General features: G+C 45.5%; 1 protein-coding gene across 2 annotated transcripts; it reads left to right on the forward strand.

Annotated features, from left to right (window-relative positions):
- The first annotated feature begins 1,306 nt into the window (after positions 1-1,306).
- Positions 1,307-8,144, forward strand: lrrc31 (leucine rich repeat containing 31). Of its 2 annotated transcripts, XM_046290820.1 has the most exons (14): positions 1,362-1,378; positions 1,492-1,759; positions 2,011-2,063; positions 2,383-2,553; positions 2,710-2,865; positions 2,999-3,166; positions 3,256-3,420; positions 3,513-3,602; positions 6,232-6,372; positions 6,495-6,662; positions 6,747-6,911; positions 7,022-7,177; positions 7,269-7,546; positions 7,664-8,144. In XM_046290820.1, exons 3-14 carry the CDS (start codon positions 2,051-2,053, stop codon positions 7,781-7,783), a joined length of 1,791 nt encoding a protein of 596 aa, XP_046146776.1. In that variant the 5' UTR covers positions 1,362-1,378; positions 1,492-1,759; positions 2,011-2,050; the 3' UTR covers positions 7,784-8,144. The 2 variants fall into 2 exon arrangements, with proteins under 2 accessions (XP_046146775.1, XP_046146776.1); XM_046290819.1 differs by having other exon boundaries at positions 1,307-1,759.
- The last annotated feature ends 2,794 nt before the right edge of the window (positions 8,145-10,938 follow it).

Consider the following 10,938-nt stretch of genomic DNA (forward strand, 5'->3'; position numbering starts at 1 on the left):
GCAAAATACAAATTGGTACCTGGGTGTGGTCACAGAGTCTGTGCAGAGGAAAGGAACCATCGAGAGTGACCACTGGCGATTCCGACACTTCGATGGGTTGTGCCGTGGCGGAGATCTTTCTGTCAGTCTGTTATATCTGGAGTATTTCTCCTGTCTTATCCGGTGTCCTGTGTGAATTTAAGTATGCTCTCTCTAATTCTCTCTTTCTCTCTCTCGGAGGACCTGAGCCCTAGGACCATGCCTCAGGACTACCTGGCATGATGACTCCTTGCTGTCCTCAGTCGACCTGGCCGTGCTGCTGCTCCAGTTTCAACTGTTCTGCCTGCGGCTATAGAACCCTGACCTGTTCACCGGACGTGCTACCTGTCCCAGACCTGCTGTTATCAACTCTCAAAAGCAGAAGCGGTAGAGATACTCTCAATGATCGGCTATGAAAAACCAACTGACATTTACTCCTGAGGTGCGACTTGTTGCACCCTCGACAACTACTTGGCCATGTTCTGTTATAATCTCCACCTGGCACAGCCAGAAGAGGACTGGCCACCCCACATAGCCTGGTTCCTCTCTAGGTTTCTTCCTAGGTTTTGGCCTTTCTAGGGAGTTATGCCACCATGCTTCTACACCTGCATTGCTTGCTGTTTGGGGTTTTAGGCTGGGTTTCTGTACAGCACTTTGAGATATTAGCTGATGTAAGAAGGGCTATATAAATTTCATTTGATTTAGCTGTAGTCTCCATCCTCTGAGGATCTTACCAATGAAGGCCTCTGCAAATCCAGCACAGTTAGTTAGAGAAGATACATAGTTGCGTTTCAGGTCTTCTTTATTGCAGTTGTGTTGCACAAATAATCAGATCTCACAACGCCTGGAAAAGTGTTTGTCGTATGTAAATGAGAGCAATGCCCCTTGTCATTGTCTCATTTCAGATTCATACCCTCTTATGCAGAGGTCGAGAGTTGAATTATTTGCTCAATTTTTGGGAGCCATCTTTTACTGTACTTAGATATTTCCAGGAAAAATGGCTAAATATTTACATTAAGTCAATATGTAGGCCACTTAAAGTCCACATGTTTCCTTTGAGTAGTCTTATAGCATTATTATCCTTGGGTGATATGTAATATAATGATAATTAAGTTATTATATGAATGTAATCTTCTAATAAATAAAATATTTATTGATCAATCCAAATATTTCAGCGTTATTCAATCATCTCTGTTTGACCTAGATGAAAAAATGGATTTTAGCTCGATCTTTATTATGTTGCAAGCTGTCGTTTTTGTTTACTAAAGGAGTTCCGAAGTCTACTTCCTGGATGGATGGCACACCTGATGGTTGTCACTCGTTACCACAGCCACAAAGTCAAAATGGACTAGGCTATATCGTAAGTAATGAAAACAAAAGTTGCTTTTTGGTCTTAATTTAATGTTAGAGTTTGGCATATGGCTACCAGAGTGGGTAGGTTTAAAAATCTGATTTTAAGTAGATATATTGTAGAAATATGCGGGGATTTGCTGTGATAAAGAACTGCAGACAGCACCTGAAGAGCACGAGACACCACGCGTCAACACGGAGTGACAATATCCGAAGGAGTCGCAAATGTTGACGCTGATCCAAGGTCCATTTGGGGTTTATTGAGCTGAAGGGGGTTTGGGGACGGCAAGCCGATCCTATATCTGTGCAGGACAGCCGCTACTTGGAGCTGAAGTAGCCTACACCTGCGACAGAGGCAGTTCGGCGGTCAAGCAATAACACGGATCAAAAAGTATGTATGGTAAACTTTAAATGCCGAAAAATGTAATGTTTTTCGCAATAAAAGAGACTAGACGCACCGCAGCTTGTGTTTCTTTGGGGGAGGTCGATTGCGTTTTTAATAAGATTTCAGTGTTAAATTCGGTAGGCCTATTACTCAAAAGATTGAATACAGAAGTGTTGCTCCTCTTCTAGGCAGAAACTGTCATGTAAAATGGTATCTGTGTCAACGTGTGTGTGATCTGTGCACCGTCTGCTCATAAGCTGTTACAGAGCTATTTGAGTTGCTGAGCTGCACTGAAGAATGGAATCATCAGGTATGTTGCTTTATGTTTTTGCTCCTATACAGGTCTAGGCTCCAATATTGACCACCAAGCCAACTGATTATGTCCGACTGATGATTAAAATATGACAAATGTTTGGAATGAGATTGGAAAATCTGATTGATCTGTTGTTATGGCCATACGTCAGTCCTTGACTCAATTGATCACTTGACTGAGTAGGTAGGTGTGTTAGAGCTGAGCTGGAACAAAATACTCCACACCCTGTGGCTCTCAAGAACTGGGTTGGGGTAGAGGGTAAGGGTCCATTTGGGATTGAGTAGGCATCTAATCATGTCTGTTTGTGATTGGCCAGATGTCCAGCGGGGGCGGGGACGTTCGCCGTTTGACCTCATCATGAACCAGATCCGCAGGAAACGCACGACCTCAGACAGGAAGTCAACGTCTGGCCGCTTCCTGTCCCGCCAAGCCGAGAGTGGAGGTCTTCCTGAGGACAGAGAGGCGGAGGACGAGAGGGACTGCGCAGGTGAGAGGACTGTGAGAACCTCAAAAGCAGCAAAAGTATTTAGTGCCCCTATTCAGTACCATTTTACTGGAAGTGGTAGTATGTCTTAGGTAGTGTGGTAGTGTGTCTTAGGATAACTTAACATGTGATATGTTTGGTGTTTGTGTTGTGTCCCAGGTGTCGTTCCTGGCCCAACTGACCCAGCAGAGAGTGTGTGTGACATGGGCTGGGGTCGTGTGTGTGTGTTTGTCAAGAGGCTGGGGAAGAGAGCAGACAGCAGGACTTTGAGTCTGGCTCACTGCGACCTCACTGCTACTGATGTACTGGAACTGGGTTAGTACACACATACATTTAAATACTTTATTTGGATCCACAAATCAAATGTACATTTCAAGACACACACGCACATACTCGTCATATTATGTTGGTGTCATCTTTTTGTGCCCACCCTGTCTCTCTCTCTCAGCTACCTTGCTCCCCGCTCTGTCTCTATTGGAGGAGATGAACCTCTCATGGAACGAGCTGATTGGAGGATGTCTGAGATCATTGACCTCTCACCTCCAGAACGTGGGTGGACTCAGAACCCTCAGGCTGTCATGCTGTAGGCTGACTGCTGATGACATCGCTGCTCTGGGTGGGGCTTAAAAAGAGACTCTAACCTAAACACTTACCGTGTCTTTACATAAGTGGCAATTTTGCAGACTGCCTGTGTGTGTTGTGTAGGTGAGGCATTGAAGTGTGTTCCGGTGTTGGAGGTTCTGGACCTGTCCTGGAATGCTGGTATTGGTGGCTCAGCTTTGCAAGGCATTGTGGGTAAACTCCACCCAACCCTTAGAGAGCTCTACTTGGTGGCCTGCCAGCTCACTGAAACTGACGCTACTATACTGGGTACGTACACATGCATGCACAGACACACACACAAACACAAAGTTGTACGATATTAAATGAAAGGTCTCTCTCCCCTCTCTCTCTCATCCCAGGTGGTATAGTGAGTGTTCTCCCCAGACTGTGTGTGTTGGATTTGTCTTGCAACCCTCTCCTGGCCCACACACAGACCGACGCAGAGGACGGTGCTCAACTCTTTATTATTTATTATATTTTATTAAACAGTAAAAGGGTGCTAGAAGCCAACAATCCTAAATTGAAAAGGGGGCCAGCCCTTACTCATTTGTTGCAGTTTATATACAGTGGGGCAAAAAAGTATTTAGTCAGCCACCAATAGCCACCAAGTTCTCCCACTTAAAAAGATGAGAGGCCTGTAATTTTCATCATAGGTACACTTCAACTATGACAGACAAACTGAGAAAAAAAATCCGGAAAAACACATTGTAGGATTTTTAATAAATTTATTTGCAAATTATGGTGGAAAATAAGTATTTGGTCACCTACAAACAAGCAAGATTTCTGACTCTCACAGACCTGTAACTTCTTCTTTAAGAGGTCCCTCTGTCCTCCTCTTGTTACCTGTATTAATGGCACCTGTTTGAGCTTGTTATCAGTATGAAAGACACCTGTCCACAACCTCAAACAGTCACACTCCAAACTCCACTATGGCCAAGACCAAAGAGCTGTCAAAGGACACCAGAAACAAAATTGTAGACCTGCACCAGGCTGGGAACACTGAATCTGCAATAGGTAAGCAGCTTGGTTTGAAGAAATCAACTGTGGGAGCAATTCTTAGGAAATGGAAGACATACAAGACCACTGATAATCTCCCTCGATCTGGGGCTCCACGCAAGATCTCATCCCGTGGGGTCAAAATGATCACAAGAACGGTGAGCAAAAATCCTAGAACCACACGGGAGGACCTAGTGAATGAACTGCAGAGAGCTGGGACCAAAGTAACAAAGCCTGCCATCAGTAACACACTACGCCACCAGGGACTCAAATCCTGGAGTGCCAGACGTGTCCCCCTGCTTAAGCCAGTACATGTCCAGGCCCGTCTGAAGTTTGCTAGAGAGCATTTGGATGATCCAGAAGAAGATTGGGAGAATGTCATATGGTCAGATGAAACCAAAATATAACTTTTTGGTAAAACCTCAACTCGTCGTGTTTGGAGGACAAAGAATGCTGAGTTGCATCCAAAGAACACCATACCTACTGTGAAGCATGGGGGTGAAAACATCATGCTTTGGGGCTGTTTTTCATCAGCAAGGGCATTGAAGATGAAACGTGGCTGGGTCTTTCAGCATGACAATGATCCCAAACACACCACCCGGGCAACGAAGGAGTGGCTTCGTAAGAAGCATTTCAAGGTCCTGGTGTGGCCTAGCCAGTCTCCAGATCTCAACCCCATAGAAAATCTTTGGAGGGAGTTGAAAGTCTGTGTTGCCCAGCAACAGCCCCAAAACATCACTGCTCTAGAGGAGATCTGCATGGAGGAATGGGCCAAAATACCAGCAACAGTGTGTGAAAACCTTGTGAAGACTTACAGAAAACGTTTGACCTCTGTCATTGCCAACAAAGGGTATATCATTTTTGTTATTGAGCAAATACTTATTTTCCACCATAATTTGCAAATAAATTCATTAGAAATCCTACAATGTGATTTTCTGGAGGAAAAAAAATCTCATTTTGTCTGTCATAGTTGAAGTGTACCTATGATGAAAATTACAGGCCTCTCTCATGTTTTTAAGTGGGAGAACTTGGTGGCTGACTAAATACTTTTTTTGCCCCACTGTGTGTATGTATGTGTATATATATATATCACAAAAGTGAGTACACCCCTCACATTTGAGTATATCTTTTGAGGGGACAGGAAATTTGCACTGTTATACAAGCTGTACACTCACTACTTTACATTGTAGCAAAGTGTAATTTCTTCAGTGTTGTCACATGAAAAGATATACTCAAATATTTACAAAAATGTGAGGGGTGTACTCACTTTTGTGATATACTGTATATATATATATATACATTATTATAATTGTATTTTTTATTATTATAAAACCATTTTTACCTTTTATTTAACTAGGCAAGTCAGTTAAGATAAAATTCGTATTTACAATAACGGCCTACCAAAAGAAAAATGCCTCCTGTGGGGACGGGGGCTGGGATTAAAAATGCATTAAATTAAAATATAGGACAACACACACATCACGACAAGAAAGACAAAACTACATAAAGAGAGACATAAGATAACAACAGCATGGCAGCAACACAACATGACAACAACATGGCAGCAGCACAACATGGTAGCTGCACAAAACAGACAACAAAATATTGGGCACAGACAACAGCACAAAGGGCAAGAAGGTAGAGACAACAATACATCACACAAAGCAGCCACAACTGTCAGTAAGCGTGTTCATGATTGAGTCTTTGAATGAAGAGATTGAGATAAAACTGTCCAGTTTGAGTGTTTGTTGCAGCTCGTTCCAGTCGCTAGCTGCAGCGAACTGAAAAGACGAGTGACCCATGGATGTGTGTGCTTTGGGTACCTTTAACAGAATGTGACTGGCAGAACGGGTGTTGTATGTGGGGGATGAGGGCTGCAGTAGATATCTCAGATAGGGGGGAGTGAGGCCTAAGAGGGTTTTATAAATAAGCATCAACCAGTGGGTCTTGCGACGGGTATACAGATGACCAGTTTACAGAGGAGTATAGAGTGCAGTGATGTGTCCTATTAGGCGCATTGGTGGCAGTTGATCCAGTTGCAGATGATATTTAGATTTTCTTGATTTTGTTTTTCTTTCACAGGCAGCATGTCCAAAACAGAGCCAGAGAAAGGCAGCGTGTGGGGTTTGGGTGGGTTAGTCCCTTCCCTAAGCCACACCCCCTCCCTTACAACCCTACGACTACACGACTGTGGCCTGACCACACAATCCCTCGGCCTGTTGGGTAAGATGCCAGTCAAACACATAAGGGAGAGAAAATGGCCATTCGATTAGTGTTTGTCTAGGGGCTAATTCATCTATCAGTCCTCATAGATCTGTTCATTTGATCAACCCCTCTTTCTACAGGTGGTTCGTTCCACTGCCTCCGCTCCCTGTGTCAATTGGACCTGTCCTGTAATAAGGGTGTGGCCGGGGGGCTGTCCCTCCTCTCCCCTCACCTGGCTCTCCTCTCACATCTGGGCGGCCTGGACCTGCACCTCTGCTGCCTCACACACACAGACCTACAGGCCCTCGGTGAGTGTATGTGAGAGAGCGAGAGAGAAGTGGTATGTCTTGAGTTGATGCGTACCTTTGAATGTGAGTGTGTGTTGTCTCCAGTCCAGGCGCTGCCCTCGCTCACTGAGCTCACGGAACTGGACCTGTCATCCAATAAGGAGGTTGGGGGTGTGGTCAGTGATATTGTCTCCGCCCTCCCGCTGTCACAGATTAAACTCCTCCCACTCAACGGCTGCAGTCTGAACCAGGAATCACTCAGCGCACTCGGTACTCCACTATTACTGGCTGCTTCTTATTCTAGTCTAGTGTACTTCAAGATGAGGCTTCTGTTTGACTGCTTGAATCCAAATAAAATATTCTGTATGTGTGTGTTCCAGCACTAGCTATGCCGTACCTGCAGTGTATAGATGTGTCCTGGAGTAAGATTGTGGGCGGGCGTCTGGCACTGCTACTGGAAGCTCTGCAGCCGTCAACCACCCAGGAGCTCCGCCTTAGCAGCTGTGACCTCACCACTGACGACCTGCTTCATCTGGGTACACACATGCATACACACTATCACGCACTGTATACACAACTACTGACACAAAAACAGGTGAGTCTAATAATATTTCCTTTCGTCCCTAGCTGTGGTATGTAAGCGTGGCGTTCTGTCCTCTCTGCGTGTGTTGGACCTGTCCTATAACGGAGGTGTGGGGGAGGAGGGGTGGTGTGGGTTGCTAGGACAGGGGGGGCTGGGCTCACTGGAGGAGCTGGACCTTAGTCTGCGACCCCTGGCCTCTAAACCCTCACTCCTGACATCCAACCCCTCACCCCTGACCTGGCTGCCAACCCTGCTCTCTGCTTTTCCTCATCTACCTGCGCTGACACGTCTCTCTCTTCAGCGATGGACTCTCACAGCCCAGGTACACACACACACGCACTGACTTGGTACTGACTTTTCATCTATACGGCATAAAATCAGGCCAATTGTAATGGCTGGAACTATCAGATGTATGTTTTTACATCCTTCTCTCCTCCAGGAGCGGGAGCAGGTAAACCACGCCCTCAGGAAGAGGAAAGTACTATTAGAGTTGGACCCCGTCCCGTTTGCTTCGTCTGCCAATCAGGAGGGGCTCGAGGAGGAACGCAATGAGGAGTAGAGCTAGAAAGAGGGAAGGGAATTGGAGGGGCTTTTGTTTGTTTGATTTCATGTAAATGTATCTAATGTTTATTACTTCTAACATATGGGTCAAACACATTAACTATGTTGTCTTATAGATCAAGCACCCAAAATAATCTTGTGATGTTAAGCACCGTGCTCATACACCATACTGTTTGCACATTGTTTTCCCGCTGATAATGACTTTGATGAAAGTAAGAAGTTTACATCAGTAAAACTACTAACACTGTGAGTCTACTGATCTGAGCTGTTTGGCCAACTCTGTTCATTTGACTTTTAGCTTCACTCTGACATGCTGATTGTTTCAATAAATTATGCACCGGGTACATGAATAACACGTTTGACATCTTGGAGTGTGTGTAATAATTCTGCAGGCGGAAAGTAGAGTGTGTCATATTGTGTTTAATGGGTTTCACATTCTCCTCTCATCTCCGGTAGAAACAGAACCTGAATCATTTATTCTTCTTGCTGGCGGGTGCTTTCTTCTCCTTCACTGCAAGTTCCTCTCTTCCATCACTCTTCTTCTGTCCTTCTCCAGTTCTCAGAACATTCCGAAGCCCTTCTGGACCATCAGCCCCTGCCACCATGCCTGGATCTGTTCGCAGACACACTGTGTGTGTGACCAACTGGGTTCAAAAACCCAGATCTCCTGTGTGCCACAAGACTGTGTTCACCCTTCAGTTATTTACATGCACCTGTATGTGTGTTTGTATGTTAGTAGTATCTGTATGGCCTTGCGGAGCTTGTATCCAGTCTCCTTTAGGTAGAGTTGTATAGCCCTGAGGCATAACTTCTACCAGAGGGTTGTAATTGTAGAAGCACCAGGTGTCACAGGAGAGGCATATATTTGGGCAGAGCTGACCTCTATACCAGGCAGTGTCAGAGGAAGGCCCACAAATCCTGACCAGAGCCCTAGGACCTGCCCCAGGACTACAGCTTCTCAGACCCGGGCCTCCCACAAGTGGTTAAGGGTGCTGCTAGCTATCCTGTGAATACAACTATTTTAAAGCTGGGGGGAAAGAAGAGGAAAGAGGTAGGTGTGTGGTTACCAGGCGGCGGACAGAGTGGTCAGTCCCCTCCTGTACTCCCTGTTCACTCATGACTGCACGGCCAGGCACGACTCCAACACCACTATTAAGTTTGCAGATGACACAACAGCAGTAGTCCTGATCAACTACCAGATAGCCTATAGGGAGGAGGTCAGAGACTAAGACCACCATGCTCAATGCCAAGCGTTGGCTGGAGTGGTGTAAAGCTTGCCGCCATTGGACTCTGGAGGAGTGGAAACGCGTTCTCTGGAGTGATGAATCACGCTTCACCATCTGGCAGTCCAATGGATGAATCTGGGTTTGGCGGATGCCAGGAGAACTCTACCTGGCCCAATGCATAGTGCCAACTGTACAGTTTGGTGGAGGAGAAATAATGGTTTGGGCCCCTTAGTTCCAATGAAGAGAAATCTTAATGCTACAGCATAGTTCCAATGAAGGAAATCTTAATGCTACAGCATATCACGATTCTGTGCTTCCAACATTGTGGTATCAATGACTGTATAATGACATTCTACACGATTCTGTGCTTCCAACATTGTGGTATCAGTTTGGGGAAACCCTTTCCTGTTTCAGCATGACAATGCCCCGTGCACAAAGCAAGGTCCATTTAGAAATGGTTTGTCGATATCGGTGTGGAAGAACTTGACTGGCCTTCACAGAGCCCTGATTTCAAATCAAAAACCTTTGGGATGAATTGAAACACAGTCAGTGCCCGACCTCACTAATGCTCTTGTGGCTGAATGGAAGCAAGTCCCCGCAGCAATGTTCCAGCATCTTGTGGAACGCCTTCCCAATAGAGTGGAGGCTGTTGTAGCAGCAAAGGGGGGACCAATTCCATATTAATGCCCATGATTTTGGAATGAGATTTTCGAGCAGGTGTCCACATACTTGTGTGTGTAGTGTATCTGACCTGCAGACATAGTAGAGCTCTCTGTGTCTCTGGTACATTCTCCAGCTGGTTCTGGGTAACATACAGCTCCCTCAGCAGTCCCAGGCTGATGACCTCAGCAGGCAGGGTAGTCAGGCTGTTCTTTGATAGGCCCAACAGCTCCAGGTTGTAGAGGTTCTGACAGAGGCCATTAGATAACCTCTCCAGCTCATTACCAAGGAACTGCAGCACGTTCTGCAGATGATCTCTTCCAGTCTTCCATACCAGGCTGAGGTCCAGTGGGTTGCGGCTGAGGTCTAGAGAGCGTAGTTGCGGCAAGCATCCCAGCTCTTGGTACACGGTGCCCAGCCGGTTGTAGGTAGAGAACCCACAGGCAGGTAAGGCAGGAGATGCCAGGTGGAATGTGGTGGAGCTGGTCCCTGTCGAGGTGGACTGGGTGGAACACCGGGGAGGGGAATGCCGTAAGGCCCCATCCAGAACAGTCCCAGAACAGGATTTTAGCTTGCCTGTCCCTAGGCGTTTACAACCCAGTAGGCTCACACTCCAACCGCCCGTCTCACACCACCAGCTCTACGATTTCATAGAAGTGGATAGAGAGCATGATGCTACCTTTCATGATACCACAGTTGGCACTATCTATGTTAGCACCAGAGTTACAATTGCTAGAACTCAATCCAATACAGGTCAACGTTACGTGGTGGCTGAACAGGCTTTGAGGTACAACAAGGAACATTCAATGGATGTCTCCTTGGGAACGTTCAGGATTCATTGTGTGCTTTGTTAACAACCAACTAACATATGAAAGTTAATGATTGCCATAGTAATTACCAGAGCCATAGCATTGTTCTATAGCGCAATCGAAAAGTATTCAGACTCCTTTTCCTTTTTCCACATTTTTTACTTTCCAGCCTTATTCTAAAATGGATTAAATACAACATTTTCTTCAATACTTCTCACACAATAATCCATATTGACAAAGCAAAAACAGGTTTTTAGACATTTTTACAAATGTATTTTTTTTTAAATTAAGTATTCAGACCCTTTGCTATGAGACTCGAAATTGAGCTCAGGTGGATCCTGTTTCCAATGATCATCCTTGAGATGTTTCTACAACTTAATTGGAGTCCACCTGTGGAAAATTCAATTGATTGGACATGATTTGGAAAGGCACATACCTGTCAGTAAAAGGCACATGAC

The sequence above is a fragment of the Oncorhynchus gorbuscha genome, linkage group LG12, assembly GCF_021184085.1.
Source record: "Oncorhynchus gorbuscha isolate QuinsamMale2020 ecotype Even-year linkage group LG12, OgorEven_v1.0, whole genome shotgun sequence".
Taxonomy (NCBI): Eukaryota; Metazoa; Chordata; class Actinopteri; order Salmoniformes; family Salmonidae; genus Oncorhynchus; species Oncorhynchus gorbuscha.

What these genes read in the sequence shown, in the direction of transcription:
- lrrc31 (XM_046290819.1), top strand. An exon ending in TGATGACATCGCTGCTCTGG is followed by an intron (nt 3,167 to 3,255) that starts GTGGGGCTTAAA and finishes TGTGTTGTGTAG; the next exon opens with GTGAGGCATTGAAGTGTGTT. An exon ending in AACTGACGCTACTATACTGG is followed by an intron (nt 3,421 to 3,512) that starts GTACGTACACAT and finishes CTCTCATCCCAG; the next exon opens with GTGGTATAGTGAGTGTTCTC.